We start from the raw sequence: 18,732 nt of genomic DNA on the forward strand, positions 1-18,732 counted from the left end.
AGTATAGTTGATTTACAATGTTGTGCTACTTTCTGCTGTACAGCAAAGTGAATCAGTTATACATATGTCAGTACATATATCCACTCTTTTTTAGATTCTTTTCCCATATAGGTCATTATAGAGTATTGAATAGAGTTCCCTGTGTTATACAATAGGTCCTTATTAGTTATCTATTTTATATATAGTAGTGTGTATATGTCAGTCCCAATCTGGCATTTTTCATCTTTGTCTCTTTATTCCTTCTTTTTAAAAAAAATTATTTTTAAAATTAATTTTTATTGGTGTATAGTTGCTTTACAATGTTGTGTTAGTTTCTGCTGTACAGCAAAGTGAATCAGTTATACGTGTACATATATCCATTCTTTTTTAGATTTCCTTCCCACTTAGGTCACCCCAGATAGTAGAGTAGTGTTCCATGTGCTTTTCAGTAGGATTTCATTAGTTATCTATTTCATACACAGTTGTGTATATATGTCAATCTGAATATCCCAATTCATCCCATCTCCCTTCTTCCCCCTTGGTAACCTTAAGTTTGTTCTCTACATCTGTGACTCTATTTCTGCTTTGCCAGTAAGTTCATCTGTACCATTTTTCTAGATCCCACTTATATACGGCCATACCACCCTGAACGCGCCCGAGCTCATCTAATTTTGTTTTTAACTCTACAAAATATACACATGGCTCCAAAGTTAGGTCTATAAAACAAGGCATACGTGGAAAGGTCAAAGTTCCATCATTATCTATTCCTTCATATCCTCTTCTTTATCTAAGATGACTATTTTTATTAGATTTGGTTTATACTTCTATTTTTTAAAAGTGCACACACACACATGCATGCACAGGTGCACCCCAAAAAGGTAGCATACAGTATACAATATCCTGCACCTTACATTAAAATTTTTATTGTTGTAAAATATACACAACATGAAGCTTATCATTTTAGCCATAATTAAGTATAGAAGTCAGTGGCATTAAGTACATTCACAATGTTGTGCAATCATTACCACATTATTAATTTTCAGAACATTTTCATCATCTTAAATGGAAACTCTATACCCATTAAATGATGATTCCTCATTCCCTTCTCCCACCTCAGCCCTTGTCAACCTCTATTCTTCTTCCTGTCTCAACAGATTTGCCTAGTCTATCTGGTTTTTTGTTTGTTTTTCTTTTTCATTTAATTGTATATTCTAGAGATCACTCAGGAGTATAGAGAGAGTCTCATTCATTTTTTACAGCTGTATAGTACTCCACTGGAGGGATTAAACTATATTCAACCAGTTCCTTAGGATGGGAACTTTGTGTTTCTAATCTTTTGCCATTATAAACAGCGCTGAAATGAATAGACTACAGCATTCATCATTGCATTTTTTGCCTGTTTTATCTCTTAAATAAATTTCTAAATGTGGAATTGGTGAGTCTAAGGATAAATGCATATGTAATCTTAGGGCATTTTGATTTGATATGATAGAAATGAACCATGAAACTAAGTATTAAATGAAAACCCATTTAACTGGGCTAGATGTTTAAAAAGTATGATTAAAAAACACTGCTTTAACCCAGAGGATATTTTATTTAGCTCTTTTAGTTAAAATGATTTTTTTTGAAGGACAGTGCATGACAAATACCTCTATTGCTGTCTTTAGTGTCTTTGGATTTGAATAGATTGGAGTCCCACATGAAATTATGTTGCTCCTACTTTTTCTTACGCTTTATGAGAATACTGTAAGAAGGGATACTACTTCAAAACTCTTTGCCTGACTGCACTGGGGGTGGGGGGGGGGCAGGAGGGAGTCATGCCAATTCTCAGAGGATTTTGTCTGTCTGCCAAATAGCACATCTGGGCAATTTGGGCCAGGAAAAAAAATTTTTAGGTATATAAATCTTTAAAGTAAGTTTCTCTAGGCCTGAATAATCCAGACGTTGCTCTCTCGTACTCTTTCCTGAACCATGACTGGATGGCCAGTCCCAGTTTTCAGGGGTGTTTGATTTTTAATTATGAAATGCTGAGAGACGACTGGGGCTTCACAGAAATCTCATGAAAGCAGGGCCACAAAGGAAGACCCCAAAGTCGGGTGAGCACAGGGGCAGCTCTATAGATACAGGGGGCAAGTGGCCAGACAGCCTGGGTGCACCAATTGCTAGGGTTTAATCATTAATCAGGAGTGCAAGCCAGGAACCAGGAATATGCCCCAAGATCCATTTACCCACCATGCACGTCCCCCTCAAACACACTTTAGGGGCTCTAACTCTTCTCTGACTGCAGACTCCTGCAGAATCCTGGCAGGGCTCGCCCGGAGCACACCCCCTGTACGGACTCCCCAGGACCGCGGCGCCTGCAAGCTGCCAAGGCCCCCCGCGGCTGCGTGAGCTCGATCTAGGAGGTGGAGGGCGCATTTCAATCCGGAAACGCCCAGCCCCTCTGCGGGTTCCGCAGACTGACGCCGCTCCCGGTGGGGAGGTGGGGGTAGGAAGGCGATGGAGAGGGCCCGGCCTCCTTGGATTGAGGTTGCAGCCAACTGCCGCGCGAGTCTCTATTCCTGCTTGACTGAGAATCCCTCAACCCTGGGTCTGGGTCCGGGTCGCTGCAGGAGGACCCGTTCTCATCCTCAACTCTGCCCGGCGGGGAAGTTCAGCTGCGGGTCTAGCCAAGCCAAGCGCGTTTAGAGACCCTCGTCCATGGTCCGTGGCCCGGTGAGGGCGGAGGGGGAGGGGAAGGGGCTGCTGCCTCTTTTCCCAAATCCGGTCCCTAACCGCCCCCTCCCCCGTCGTCTGCTCGCTTTGTACAGGCAGTCAAAACAGAGCTAGCGGCCAATTGAGGGGGACGGGAAGCAAAGCCGACTAGCGCCTCGCCCCCTCCTCCTGGCCCCCCGGCCCTCCCTCCCCTTTTCCACTTCTCTCCTCGCCCTAACCTCGCCCCCATCCCCCGCTCATTTCCTCTCGCACCCAAGCTCGCCAATCCCTCTTTCCAAGCCCCTCTTCCAAACCCTGGCCTTCCTCTCTGGCTCGCCCCCCTTCTCCCCAGTCTCAGTCCTTTCCCCTCCCTTTCCCCTACCCCCTTCCTTCCTCTTCCCCTCCCCCAGTGCCTGGCTCCCCTTGTTCCTCCCCACCCGATCGCCCCCTTACTCTGTCTCCGCCCACTCTGCGCCAGCCCCTCGGTCAGGGCTGCGCCCCACGTGTGGACGGCTGCGCTCCAGCCCCCACTGACAGCCGCCGCCCGCCGGCCCGCCCAGCGCCCCGCCGGGCCTCAAAACCCCCGCGCCGCGCCCTCACCCGCCGCATCTTCCCCGGCGTCCAACCTCCCGCCCGCCCTCTCACCGGCGGCTCGCCTCGGCCCCGCGCACCTCCGCCCGGCTCTTCAGCCGCCGCCGGCGCGTCGCTGCCCCGCGGGACTCCCGGCGAGCCGAGAGAAGACCCTCCTCTTCTTTGGGGGCGACTTTTGTTTGCTTTCCGGCTTCTTTCTGGTGACTTTTGCAGCTTTCCAAGATCTGTGCCCGGAGCGCACGGGAATCCGCCCAGTCGCTGCGTGCAGGCCTTTTTTTTTTTTTTCTTTTGAGGTTCGCTTTCTTTGTAACTTTACGCCGCGGCTGCTCGGGTTACTTTTGTAATTTCCCGCCCCTGCCCGCTGGCGGTCCTGGAGTCGCTCGGGGCAGCGGCCCGGGGGATGCAACGTGGACCGCGCGGGGCTGCCGGCCGCTCCGCCGCCGCGCCTCGCCGCCCGCTGCGCTAGAGCCCGCGCCTCGCCGGCAGCCAGGGGGCCGGCGCTTGGTCCGGGGCTCCCGCTAGAGCAGGGAGCCCGAGCTCAAGGGAGTCTCCGGGGCCGACGAAGGGCTTGTTAAACCTGACTCTTTCCGGGCCGCGCAGATTTTGTCTTTGAGCGCTCCCTCTCCGCGGACCACGGTCCGCGCGCTCGCAGCGCGCGCGATGGGGAGACGGCGGCGGCTGTGTCTCCAGCCCTACTTCGTGTGGCTGGGCTGCGTGGCGCTCTGGGCGCAGGGCACGGCCGGCCAGCCCCAGCCCCCGCCGCCCAAGCCGCCCCGACCCCAGTCGCCGCCGCAACAGGTTCGGCCCGCAGCGGCAGGCTCTGAAGGCGGGTTCGCGGTGCCCGAGTACCGGGAGGAGGGCGTCGCGGCAGCCAGCCGCGTCCGCAGGCGAGGACAGCAGGACGTGCTCCGAGGGTAGGTGGGCAGGCGGCACGGGGGGAAGCCTCGGCTTGGCAGCTTTCCATCCCACCCCCTTCCCAAACCTAGAGCCGGGCCCCCCCTCCACCGGTAGACCCCGAAGACTCCCAGGAGCGCCTTCCCCTTTTCCTCCGCAGCTCCGCCCGGAAAAACAAAACAAAATTACAACAACAACAACAAAAACCCCTGCCTCGGGGGGTTGGGCAGCGGGTGGCCCGGAGGCCCCCGGGTGCAGATCGCGGAGCGCCTGCGGAGCCCGTCGTGCGGGAACAAGTTCCTGGCGGAAGGCGCGCTTGAGTCCGCCCCGCGCCGCACTGGGGCTGGTGGAGCCTGCCTGCTCCCCACCGTCGGGGGCGCAGCTCCCAAGCCTTTTGTTTGAGGATGTGTGCGGGGCTCACAGCTCACTCTAATCATCAAGCCGAGCGCTCCACCTTCCGACGCGCCATCCTTGACACGTCGGGGCCAAAGTAACAGTTGATCAAGGAGGGATGGATTTGGGGAAGAGGGCAAGGATTTTTGAAACGGAGTGTTCCCTTTGTTCTCTGCATCCGGAGGCTACAATAGTAGCAAATTATATGTTTCCCTGTTTCTTTTCGCTCTTTAAGAAGGCACAAACAGAGGGCAGATGAAAGGCAATGTTTAGACATTTCTGACCCTCCCCCATTCCAGTGTCTAGCTCATTTACTTCCACGTCCGAATCCCAAGGCCCGAGAATTTGACGTGTAATTTTGGTCGGTTGGTTGTCCCGAAATCTTACCAAAACTGCTCATGTATTACCGCACCCCTCCCTAAGTGTGTGTGACTTCACTTGTCTATCGCAGGCCCAACGTGTGCGGATCCAGGTTCCACTCCTACTGCTGCCCGGGATGGAAGACGCTCCCTGGAGGAAACCAGTGCATTGTCCGTGAGTGCCAGTCTGGGATCGCAGCTTGGGGCAGCACGCTCGGCCCCGTCTCGGCCCCGTCTCAGGGCCGACCTCTTGCATTCAGTCGTTCGGGCGCACACTTGCGTTTAGAATCCGGTGCGCGCGTAGCAGTAGTAATGACGACGCGGCCCTATTTGAATGGTGGGGAAGAAGCAGCCGGTTTATATCAGTTTCGGCTTCACTTCTAGACTCTGTTGAAGGGCAATAATGATAAAGGTTTCAAAGATACTTGTAAGTTTTATCTTCCTACGTCTATTAATACAAACTGAAGGGGGAGTACAGCATTTCCCCAGATAACCCAAAACCACTTTTTCCTGAAAGAGCGCAGATAAGACCACAATGTGATTATGTAAATTATCTGCCTTTGGACTCTGCAGGAGGTTTAGGCCTTCTGAAGATCAAGCTTTCTTAGGCCTCTGTACAAAATCACTTTATTATCTCTGGTTTCATCACAACAGCTACATGACACAGATATGAAAGGAGCACTCTCAGAGATTTAGAGTTGACCCAGGTTAACAAAAGTTTTAAAAGAGAATTCTTCCCAATGGCTTGACTTTTTTTTTTTTTTGGAAGACATTTAAATTTAGGATTTTCAGACCCCAGATGTCATAGTGTACAGTAGATTTCCAAAGTGTGAGCCTTAGAACTTCAAAAGTTTTGCGTATCTGACCTTAAAAGTTTTGATTATTTTATTCAGTTTCCAAAGTGTATACCCAGCTCTCCAAGTTTTAATTGGAGAAGTCATTAGTTATTAGCCTCACAGTGGTGGACTATGGGATGTCTTATTTCACATGCCTGTGAATTTGTGAGTTGAAGTGTGACTGGCCTTTTCTTGTGTATTTATATAGCACAACCACATTTGTCTTGTTGGGAGGAGAGCCAGGTGTCATAGACAGCACATTTATTTAGAGACAGTCTTGACTTTAGATTGACCTCGATGTTCTCCAGGGAAAAGGTAATTATGCCATATGAACAGAGAAAAAGGGCAAGCCACATTAGCCAAGGGATAATAAGGATGTAGTGGCATCTCTGACTCTATATTTATTGGTTTTGTGGGTTTGAGATACACACTTAATGTTATTTCTGTGCAGTTTTTAAAAAGGCATGATATCTCAAGTGTTGTGAATACTAGCTTCTTATTTTTTCTACCCTAAAAATTCCACAATATCCAGTAATGAGGCAAAAATAGGAAGCAACAACTGTGTTCTTTAGGGTGATTCATAAATGTTTAAAATAAATCCTCTGATTATAAGCCTTTCCTTTTATTAAAAAGAATGGAAGGATATTGGATTCATTTCCCTCCAGCACAGAAGTCATATATGTAAGGCTTTTGTGGAGGTTGCATTTACTTTCTCAGACGAGTAGGGCGTTACCCTGCCTGCTTTAAACTTACATAGTTCCTAGAATCCTGAAACGGCTAACGTCACTCATCACACACCTGCCATACTAGCTGGGAGTGACTTAGGCACTACGGAAAGTCTGACTCACTAAATGTAATGAATGTGACTGCCATTATTGAGTTGGGGAGCAGCCGAGGAGAAGGGATTGGTTTATGGTACGTGTTGAAAATCTGTAAAGTCAGATTTTATTGGATCAGTGTGGAATGGGAATTCCAGAGAATAGAGCCTTCCAGAATATTTGCAGTAGAAAAAAAATGTATATGTATCTATATGACCCTCTGAGTGTCAGCTTTAAATATACTTTTGGTCTTTGAGTAACATTTGTGCCCTTTACATGTTTAGAAGATCAGCTTTGGAAATCTCAAAGTAACAGTGAATATCATAGCCCGCATTTCTACTACTCTTAAGTATTTGGGTGCTTATGAAATACATTGGAATGAACACGTATCATAAATCTATAAAGAGCATAAACTTTGAAATGATCTTTATATCTCTAAGAAACATTTACAGTACTCATATCAAGAGATATCTATGAAAATATTTATTAGCACATTTAAAAGGAAATTCAAATACCGAAGATTATATATAAAATAGTGCACCAAAGAGAGGGAGACCATAAAGCGTTTATATTCTCTTGCATGGGTCTCATTTACATTTTACCTTAATATTTTGCATTAAATTCACTAGTTCAATTATTTTGACATTTAAAACTATAATAGATGGAGATAAGAACCAAATTGAAACCATCATAAAGTCAAAATTAAGAATTTTCATTCCATGAAATTTTGCCATTTGCAGCAATGTGTATGGACCTAGAGAATATCATGCTTAGTGAAATGTCAGAGAAAGACAAATACTATATGATATCACGTATATGTAGAATCTAAAAAATAATACAAATGAATGTATGTGCAAAACAGAAACAGACTCAGATACAGAAAACTAGTGGTTACAAAGGAGAGAAGGGAGGAAGGGACAAATTGGGGTATGGGATTAACAGATGTGTAAAATAGATAAGCAACAAGGATATATTGTATAGCACAGGGAATTTTAGCCATTATCTTGTAATAACATAATGGAGTATAATCTCCAGTAATACTAAATCACTGTGCTATATACCTGAAACTAGTATAATATTGTAAATGAACTAGACTTCAATAAAAAAAAGTTTTCACTCCATGACTTTCTTATAATAACAAATTATTTATTTATTGAATTTTTACCATTTAGCAAAAGGAAAGCTCTGAGGAAACAGAAAAAGAGAATAAATGAAATACAAATAGAAAAGGCGGACCAAAGATTAATTTCCTCATACATTTATATATCAACATTTTTTATTTATAGAAAGATATTAGAATGATCAACTCCTAGAATTTTAATCTGGTTGGCCTTGCCCAGGCTTCATGAGAAGATAGTAAAATAAAAATATATTTGTCAAACTACTGGAAACCTAATGCATTCTTATTTGAGTCTGCGTTTTGTTGTTATTGTTCTTAATTGTGGCCTGCAAAAATCATTGAAGTACTTCCAAACTTCCAAATATTTGTTTCCAAAAGGATAAAATTGACTTTCTTACGTTCCATTTGTTTTTTTAAATCTTGTTAGAACATGAAGCAATGGAAGAGTTTGCTTATTAATTTTTTTGTTGTGAAATTATGCTATGAAGAGCATTTTGATCAGTGGAATAACAGTGGGAAGGGGTTGGCCCAGAATCATAGCATTTGAGACCTGAAGAGACATCAGAACATTCCAGTATAATCTCTTTGTTTTATTTTACCAATGAGAAAACTAAACCCAGAGAAGCTGTGGGTTTTTTTTCCAAGCTTGCAGTCGGTCAGTGACAGAGCGGGAACTCATCGTCAGACCTCTTGCATACCATCTATTTACTCTCCACTGTGTCATGCATCTTCTCCCAGCATCACTGAAATCTCAACACCCAGGTCCTCTCTCCTTTCTCCTCCGGTATTTCTGGGCCTCATGGTTTTTGTAGTTGTGGGAGGGACACATTTAGATGAGATGTACTGTAGCTTGAGATGAGTGTGAAGAGAAAGAGCCTAAGCATTCTTGCTTCTCATGGGTGCACGGATGTAGAGGGTACACCTGTGGCCATGACAGGGATCTGTCTGAGGATGACCAGTCTCCCAGCCCTTCTTTGGGTTTAGGACCTGGGAAGGGGAACTTTGTATATAACCTAAACCTACACCAAATGTCAACCTGCTGAGGGTAAGGGGGCTTTGAGATAAAAAAATATTTCAGTAAACATTTGTCATTGGAAAGTTATTGGTGATGAGAAGATCTAGTACGTTTTAAGAATTAATAGTCAACTCCGTGGCAGGAGCCATGTCTTTGCCTAAAATTGTTTTTCATCTTCACACTATAATCTATGACATTTTCATTTATAGGGAGTACTGATGGAGATGCTGGTCATATTTTGTGGGTGTCAGAAAGCAATTTGGAGCAGAAAAACATTTATTGAGTTAGTTCACTTTTTTAGAACACGCCCTTTACATTACGGAGTGGGCGTCTCAGATCTGTTTGAAAGTTGTTAAGACTCCTCCCTAGCAAAAGATACATACACACATTTACATACAAGTTTACAGCTAGTTTCAGGGCATTCCCAGACTCCTCTTCCTGTCTTCATGCATCCACTCATGGAGCATTAAAGCACTGGCCTATGTGCACAAAGAGAGAATTCACTTGTGGGTATAGAGCTAAATCTCTCAGCTCCTAAATGAACTGACTCTAAATATGGAAGAGACTTCCCATTTGAAGCCACTGGGCTACTGATTTTGAGGATCCATGGTATATGCTGTGTCAGTGAGCCTAACATTTTTTGCTCTGATGCCCTTCATACCTGGGAGGTCATACTGCAGGAGGCTTTGACTCTCCCTCCATCAAAATGTCGCAGCAGCTTTTCTGAGCAGCAGGAATAGGCTAGGTTGTGGAGGTAATATGGTAGAAGAAAGGCTGGAGGAAGGAGAGAGAGAATTATTAAGGAGAACAAAGATTGATGACGGGGCAGGTCAGATACCAGCTGGGAAGGAATGTGCATGGAACCCCTGGGGCTTGGCCAGGCTGTTACAGCGTGGAGTCTCCAGCTCAGCCAGTTTCACATTCTCTGTCTTCTGTGAAGGTCCTTTACAGAGTGGGCTATGTTTTCTGAAGGTATGAGGACCTCTGGGTTTCCTCAACCCTCCCAGCTTCTTAGGACCAAGACTGTCTTCTCACGGTGAATTCTGAATATAAACTCTTTCCCTTGAATGGAAAAGATGACCTGTATTGATAAGAGTTGAACAATTAGGATTATGGAACTTGAAGTAGCTTCATTTATGTGCACATTATCATAAGGATACTTAAGAGACTTACTCACTTGTCTACAATGGGTAAATTTGTTGTATATCTGAAATTAGGCATTGTATATCACATATTTTATATCTTAGTTTTTCAAGTTTATTGTTTTTAACTATAGTTTTCTTATTTTGTAAACTATGATTTATTACCTAATTGTTCATTCAATTCCCTGTTGTGCTTTCTACAGCAATTTGTAGAAATAGTTGTGGAGATGGATTTTGTTCCCGTCCTAACATGTGTACTTGTTCCAGTGGCCAAATATCACCAACCTGTGGATCAAAATCAAGTACGTTTTTTGTATATGACCTTATTTACTGCACTGAGTAACTACTAAATGTCCTTTTCAATGAATGAGAGGTAATGGGGTAGTGATTTTCATTAAGAAAAATGATTTCATACTGGTCCAGAAGCTGTGTCTGTTCAGTAAAAGAGCCTGGATTTAGTGGGAAAGTAATTATTTGTGAGTCATAGTTGTAACTTACTGGGTTTTTACCATGTTGCAGGTACTGTTTTAAGTGTTTGACTATATCATTTGATTTAACCCTCACGTGAATACTAAGAGATACTGTTATTACCCCGTTGACAGAGAAGGAGGTTGAGGCACACATAAGTTTAAGTTTAACTCACCCAAAGTATCATAGATTTGAATCCAGGGATTCTGATGCCTAAGCCCATAGTCTCAAACCCTCAGCTGTTTTTATTGCCTTTGCTTACCTCCAGTGGCTCATATCCTGTTTTGTGGGTTAGCTAAAGGGGAAGGTTAAGAGGATTGAGATGACAACAAGTGTTTATTGTGTACTGACCTGATGTTTCACATATATTAGCTTGTTTTGCTTTACACATACTGACTCCCAACAGCTCTGTAAGATCACTGTAACAGCGGGCTAAGATTGTGTTTTTCATGACCCAAGTAGAAATTGTTGGGTTTTTAAGTACCAAGATTAATGTTTTAGGCTGGTGTTTAAGGCAATGCTTTATAGCAAGGTGGAAGCAGATATTATCTATTTAATTGCTCACTAATTAAATAAATCTTTGTTTGACTCAAACTACTGCGAAGTTGTTATATTTTTAAACATTTCTCTCTGCACATTTTCGCTAAGAAAAGGTAATAGATAATCTGTCTTATTGAGGAATGTAAGATGCAAGATTCATATAACAAATGTCATTATCTGATGATGAAACTTCTGATTAATGCTCCAGTTTTATTTTTTTTGAAAATAATCTGTCATTTTCTCAACCTTTGAAAACCTGTTATTTAGAATTCATCGAGACTTTCTCGACCACCCTGATTAGCACATATCCTCCACTATTTTCCTGAACCTCCCCTTGTCTAACTGCCTGGAAGATACCATTCCCCTTATGTGCATTATCCTATTCTCTTAGTTTTCTCACATATGCCCTTATCAAAAAACCCAATCCTGGAGAAATTTTTTACAATTCAGTTTCTTAATTCCTCTACCTGGGCAGCTGAACAATCACCGGCTGACTGTCAGTTTACGGCGTATAATTTAATAGGGGATCCCTGAATTCATTTGGCCTTGAGTCATGCTGGCTGCCTTTCCGTCGGGAACTTTTCTCTACTTTCCAGTCCTCATGGTGCCCCAGCTCCCCAAAGCATTTAGCACCATTCATCCTTATCTTCTTGAAATGCCCTCTTTTCCCTTCACTTGTGTAATGTTAATGGCTCACAATGCTCCTTCTCTTGATTATTATTTCTTAGTCTCCTTCCTGTATCTTATCAACCTTACGTTCACAGTTGGGTATTCCCGAGCGTTCTGTCCTCCCTGGGTGAACTCGTTTACGTGTATGTCTTCAGCTACTGCCAACATGTTGCTCACTCATAGCGATTATCTCTAGAGTAGATCCCTCCACTGAGCTTCATGTTGACATGTCCCATTTCTTATTGGGCATCTCCACTTGAATGGATAGTAGGCATCTGGAACTGTGCCATGTAATTCTTGATTCATTGCTGAACACAGCCCACTTCTTCCAAGTTTCCATGGCCCCAGCAAATGGCATTGAGCTCAGTGTCCTGCTGTCATGATGGACTTGGTATGCATTGTCATGGAGCTTACATTTCTGTAGGGAGACAGACAGAACGCAAGTAAACAAACACCACAGTGTCATGATAGACTGTGGTAAATTCTCGGAAGACAGCTTTGCTGTAAAGGAGAACAGTCTGGAGCCAAGGAGCAACCTGGATGCAGGAGCCAGACAAGACCGCTGTGATGTGACATGATGTTGAAGCTGAGTTCTGAGGGATGAGAATGAGCCAGGCATGAGAAGAGCCGGGGGGACCCAAGTCAGAAGAGCTTTCGTGCACTTGAGAAACTGAAAGGTTCATATGATTACAAAGAGGCTGATTGGGAAGAGAAGGTCTTAGAGAAGCAGGCAAATCCAGACAGATAATACACGGCCTCCTTGGTCATGGAAGAGTTTGCGTTATATCCCACATGCAACAGGTCATTGAAAGGGTTTAAGAAAGTGAAGCCATGCTCTTTATGTTATTGAAAGATTACTATAGCTGCTCTGCAGAGAAAGGATTTGAAGAGAGCAAAAGGAGGAGCTAAGGAACCCATCAGGAGATTACTGCACCAGGTGAGAGATGAGGGTAACTGAACCACACAGTATCAGTGGTGAAAGAAAGAAGATGGATTTGAGATATATTTTCCAGTGGACCCTACAGACCTTGTTAAAAGACTTGATGTGATTACTAATAAGAAAAAAAAATCAAATTGTGTGCTTTAAACATATGCAGTTTATTGTATGTCAAAAAAAAGAAAAAAGAATAATCTCTGGCCAAAAAAAAAAAAAAAGACGATGTAAGAGAAAGAGAAGCAGTTGCTTAAGAACTGAGTGGGTGGCAGTGCCAGGACTCAGCTACTGAATTCTAAATGGATAATAAGTGACTCCTGCATCCTAGAACATACACTCCTGGTCACCTTATATTTCCTTCCTTTAACATTGAAAGTATAATAGATTTTAAATATATACTAAATAAGATATGTTGTAACAGATAGGCTCATATGTGTACTTACTACAAATAAATAAAGGTATGCTTGGGTCATAACATTTACTTTCGTAGAATACATTTGTCATTAACTGGATATTTAGTTTTATAACTCTTGCAGATACTCTAATTTTGGTGACTGATCCATTTTATGTTTTTTTGTTGTTCTTTGCAGTCCAGCAGTGCAGCGTCAGGTGCATGAATGGTGGGACCTGTGCGGATGACCATTGCCAGTGCCAGAAAGGATATATTGGAACTTATTGTGGACAACGTAAGCAACATTGGGATAGACTGGGTTTATTAGAAAGAATTTGATTGAGTGGGTATTTCATAGTGAGTCATAACTTAAGGTCTGGTAAAGCCTATGACCCTTTAAAAAATATTTTTATGTAGAAAAGACACAACCTAAAGCTGAATACCTAATTTTTTCCAGCTCTTTAAAAATTTTTGTTTTAGAGTATTAATGTTGAATATTACTGGTGCTTTCTCAAATTTGACATATATCACAAGTAAATATTCACTTGTTTTTCTTTCATCTAGTTCCATAAAACATGGATACCTTTCTGAAAAATTTTAACATCTGCTGTGATCTCTTTTTAGGATATTCCACATTTAACCCTAGGAGAGTCAATCTTATAAACTGTCCTTTGCTCAAATATATGATATTATTTAATACCACAGTACAGGGCGATGAAATGATTTTTTAAAAATCATACGTCATTGTGAAAGATGGAGATTTAATCCAGCAAAGCTCTTCACTCACAGGAGAATATCATATAATCAAAAAATAACATTTTAGCAGGAATGTAAGCATTGTAGCTCTTGCAGTGTGACTTACCACTGGGAATACTTTAGGTTAGTATTTCCCAAATTGTGGGAATCTTACAGGAATACCCATATTTTTAAGTATGGATGAGTAGAAGGACATGATATTAAAGAGAGTTGAATCATAAATAGTAAGAAAGTCCCTTTCCCTCCATTTGCATTTCATCAGGTGTAGAGTCTAGGTTTGCTGCTAATTGTCCAGGTCTCCCTGAGAACAGTTGTTGGTTAACCATTTTAACATAGAAAGACCACGTCTTAGATGTGGAAGAATATCTAGCTTATTTTAAACTAACCTTATTTTATTTTTGTTGCAGTTTAAAAAACTTTTAAAAATTATTGTAAAATATATATAATATAAAATTTACCATTTTAACTATCTTTAAGTGTATGTTCAGTGGCGTGAAGTACATTCATGTTGCTGTGCAACCATCACCACCATCCATCCATAGAACTTTTTTTGTGTTGCAAAACTGAAATTCTGTACCTGTAAAAGCTATCTCCCCATTTCCTCTTCACCCTACCTCCTGACAACCACCATTCTACTTTCTGTCTCTGTGAATTTGACACCTCTAGGTACCTTATATAAGTAGAGTCATATAGTATTTGTCCTCTTGTGGCTGGCTTCTTTCACTTTGCATAATGTATTCATGGTTCATGTGTCATAGCATGTGTCCGAATTTTCTTTTTAAGGCTGAATAATATTGCATTTTGTGTCTATGTCGTATTTTGCTTTTATCTATTTGTCCATTGATGGGTACTTGAGGTACTTCCACCTTTGGTTGTGATTAATACTGCAGTGAACCTTTGTGGATAAACATCCATTCAAGTCCCTGCTTCAGGTCTTTTGGACATGTACCCACAAGTGGAATTGAGGGATCATATGGTAATTCTGTGTTACATTTTTTGAAGAGCTGCCCTTCATAACTGTTTTTGGTAGTGGCTACACCATTTTATATTTCATCGCAGGTGGGAACCAGCAGTGCACAAGGGTTCCAATTTCTCCACATCCTCACCAACACTTGTTATTTCTGCTTTCTTGATGATAGCAATCTTAATGGATATAAAGTATTATCTCCTTGTGGCTGTTGAAGTTATTCACCTTTGGGTTAGGCTAATTTTAGCTTTCCATTTATAAGTGCTATGAAGTTTTCTTTGAAAATGATTTAAAATAAATAAGTCAATTGATTTAAAGAAAAATATTCTGTGAAGGTCAGGAGTTGGCCAAGTTTTTCCGTAAAGGCCAGATAGTAAATGTTTTAGACTTTATGATCCATGTCACTCTTCAACCTCTGCCATTGTGGTGCAAAAGCAACCATACGCAAATGGAAAAGTTTGGCTGTGTTTCAGCAAAACTTTCTGGACACTGAAATTTGAATTTCATATAATTTCTACGTGTCACAAAAATATTCTTCTTTTGGTTTTTCAACCATATGGAAGTGTAAAAACCCTTCTTAACTCATGGGCAGCACAGAAACTGGCAGTTAGCCAGATCTGTCCTTTGGTCCATAGTTTGCAGACCCCTTGTGTATAGGTGATTCTCAGGTGTGGGAAAAGCGGTTAAGCTAGTCTGAGATTGACTGAGGCCTGGGAAATGGCAGCTTAAGGAATTTGAGAGAACACAGTACATTGAGGTCAGTTTTTTGCAAAAAATGGAAAGTGCAAATGTGGTAACTTTTTTAAGGCTAGAATTGACTAGACGAGAGCAGGAAAGAGCTGGACAACAGCGGAACAGAGATTATAACAAAGTTATGATTTTTTTCTGTATATTTCCGTACGTTCAAGTATTTTCCAAATTTTATACAATGGACTCCAGATCATAACTATTAAAAAAAGTCTATTATGAACACCATATTTATAACAAAGAAGACTTATATCTTTTTTTACACCTACAAAAGCTTAGGAGATCTGCTTGTATCCCTATTTTGCAGAATTCAATAGCCAGAGAAGGACACAGTTATCCTTCTTGAAACTCAGTCTTTTCCTCTCTAGGGGGAAAAATCATAATTCCTTTAGAATTGCAGGGGAAGAGCCTTGCCTCGACTGGTCTTTCAGATATTCGGTCAAATCTATCCTAAAACTAGCCACTTTCACCTGAATTTAGCTGCTGGGTCTGTCTGGGGTATATGTATGTATGTATATAGTATGTATGTATTTTCCTGAAAGTTCTACAGAAAGAGCTCTTGTAGGTATGTCTCTTCCCTGCTTTTCACACAGAAATGGGAAATGTGGTGATGGAGAGTAGTTTCCCATCCTGTAGGAGGTGCTTTTATGTTCTTCTGCCCCTGTGGCAAACCATATTGATTTGACCACACTTTTCAATCAGGGGAAAGCAAAAAAGCACCAGGTCAGAAGACCATCATACGTCTGAAAATTTGTTCTCTAGATATCTCGTGGGATGAAACTGTCCTTGTGTAATATGTACTCACGGGTAAAAGCACATTTGGTACAAGCAAGTTATGTAATATAAGAAGGTGATGGTACGATGACTAGTACATGTCAGCTCAAGAAATGGTTTAAGGAAGATTCTTTGTAAGTTGTCTTACATAGAGAAAGTGTTACAGTACTGGGAGTAAAGAGGCAGATGTAACAATTTTCAGCTTGTAAACCCAGAAAAGTCCTGGAAATGTTTTTTAAAAGGAGGATTATAAAAACATTAAAATTGCTTAGCGGCTTTCCCGGAAATGTAGAAACTGTTCTTTAGAAAGCACTCTTTCATGTCCTTCAGCAATGTTTGTTGAATAACTACTGTGTGCCCCACATTATGCAAGGTGCTGGAAGAACATCAGTTACAAACCAGATGAAGCCCAACTTCATAGAGCTTATCTCCTGGTGGGGGAGACAGGTGATACGTAGGTGAAAAGTTAAATGCCTAATACACATTTAGGAAATGAAAAGTTCTAGAACAATAAAGCAGAGTAAGGGGAGAGAGTCTGGGTCAGCATAAGCAATTCTCTGCTATTTTTCACTGGAGAATCTCTGACAAGGCGACTTGGAACACAGACCTGAGTATGTGCTTTTAGGTCTATGGGAAAAGTGTTCTAGACAGAGGGAAAAGCAAATACAAAGGACCTGTGGCGGGAACAGATTTCACGCATTTTGGAAACAAGAGGAAGACTTATGTGGCTGAGTGAGGGAAGGAGATAATGGCAGGAGATGAGTTCAGAGATGAAGGCCTAGGGCCTTATAAACCAAGGAAAGGAATTTGGACTATACCCTAAATATTATGCGAAGCCACTGGTGCAGTTTGAGCAGTGGAGTGATACGATCTGATTAACATTTTAAAAAAATCACTGTGGCTGCTGTGTTGAAACCGGATTGTAGAAAAGGCAAGAGAGAAAATGAAAGGGCTGGTTAGGAGGCTAGTGCAGTGGTGCTGGTAGATGATACTATAGTAACTGAGGATAAGTTTGGATTAAATGTGCATTGGCGGTAGAATCTATGGAAGGAAGTGTGTCCTGAAGGAATGGGTGTGGTGAATGAGACTGAAAGAAAAAGCAGAGATCTATGATGACAACTAGAAGGTGTGGGTTGAGCTATGGACTGAATGGTGATGCCATTTCCTGATAAGCGAAGGACTGAGTAGGGGGTGGGTGAGACTGGGATCAGGTGGGGCTAAGAGCATGGGATATCAAGAGTTCTGTTTTGAATTTGATAATTGAAGAAGTGTGTTAGACTTCCAAGTGAAAAGATCTATGAACTTAGCTCTTAGGAGAGAGGCCAGAGATGGAGATATGATTTTGGGAGCATATAGATTGAATTTGTATATGGTTAATATTTTAATTGTAGGCCTAGACAGAGATCACTAGGAAGTTGGTGCAGATAGAGAAGAGAAGTGGGCTGAAGCCAGAGCCCTGGTGCTGCCCAACATTTTGAGGTGGACAAGAGGAAGGAGAAGCCAGCAAAGAGTGAGAAAGAATAGACAGTGAGACAGGAGGAAAACTGGGAGAGCCAGGTAACCTGGAAGACAAAGGAAAAAGGTAGCGCCAGTAGTAGAGATTTATATTGTCTTGTGTAGAAATGATAGGCTTTTGTTTCTTTCCTTTTTTTTTTTATTTAACATTTTAACCTGGTTAACATCTGTTTTTATCCGATATGTTTGTGTGGAAGTAACAACCATAATTTCAGATTTGACTTATGTCCAAGTGTTTGTACCTGTGTTGAATGGTACGGAAGTCTGTCTAATAAAAACAGACACTTGTCATATTACCTAGCACAGAGCAGGTGCTCAGTAAATATTCATTGAATAAATATATTCAAGCTTAGACAGTCATGATCAGGATTCTGTTTCACAGGCTGACCACTTTGAAACAGGGTTGGCTTCTCCCTTCTCCCCAGATCATGGTAGGCAGTTAAGAAACCAGGTCATGTTTCTCTCCAGTCTCTTTCTCCCCTGCCTTTTGCTTTGTCCCACACTAGGTATAAGCATTTTTTTTTTCTTCCTGGGTGGTCAGCATTCTTTCCATGGTGGAAATGTTAAGCATATACAAGTTTCTTTCCAACTCCAGTTGAAAGGTAAATTTCTGTTTCCAGTATGTTTTGTTACCAACAAAAATTACTTTATAAAATACCTTTCATCATAACTCATTCAAAAGGACATAACCTCTTTCTTTTTCCTTTTGGTCCACTTTTATCTGTGTTGCCTGCTTCTCTTCTTTGGCTCCTGCCCTTCCATGTAAACTTTGGTTGCTATAGAACAAGTCTTGTTTTTCATGCAGATCCTTTGCAGTATGAAATGAGGGGAATTAAGATTGTAGAACACCTTAATGTGTAGTCACTGTGGACTTTGTTGTTTATACCAGTTTATTTAATCCTCAGATTCCTGCGGGGTAGGGACTGTTAACTCTATATGCAGGAGAGCTGAGGATCAGAAAGATGACATAATTGGGATGTGCTGGGCACAGCAGAACTTATCGGTTTCCTGTGTTGTTCTGCCTCCCAAAAAGGTGGGAAAAATGCTGTGAGATTTTGACATATTGCAGGAGGTTTTGAGAATCTGCAGTACATCAAATACTACAGTAAATGAGGGGGATACAAAAGCAA

At 42.1% G+C, this 18,732-nt stretch overlaps 1 protein-coding gene across 1 annotated transcript in view; it reads left to right on the plus strand.

The window, feature by feature from the left end:
- The first annotated feature begins 3,924 nt into the window (after window positions 1-3,924).
- Window positions 3,925-18,732, plus strand: part of FBN2 (fibrillin 2) — a 220,903-nt gene continuing 206,095 nt past the window's right edge. The window contains exons 1-4 of the mRNA XM_057748982.1: window positions 3,925-4,178; window positions 5,003-5,085; window positions 10,045-10,143; window positions 13,043-13,138. Of these exons, the coding sequence (XP_057604965.1) occupies window positions 3,925-4,178; window positions 5,003-5,085; window positions 10,045-10,143; window positions 13,043-13,138 (532 nt within the window). The remainder of the gene's footprint in view (window positions 4,179-5,002; window positions 5,086-10,044; window positions 10,144-13,042; window positions 13,139-18,732) is intronic.

Source organism: Hippopotamus amphibius, chromosome 1, assembly GCF_030028045.1.
Source record: "Hippopotamus amphibius kiboko isolate mHipAmp2 chromosome 1, mHipAmp2.hap2, whole genome shotgun sequence".
Lineage (NCBI taxonomy): Eukaryota > Metazoa > Chordata > Mammalia > Artiodactyla > Hippopotamidae > Hippopotamus > Hippopotamus amphibius.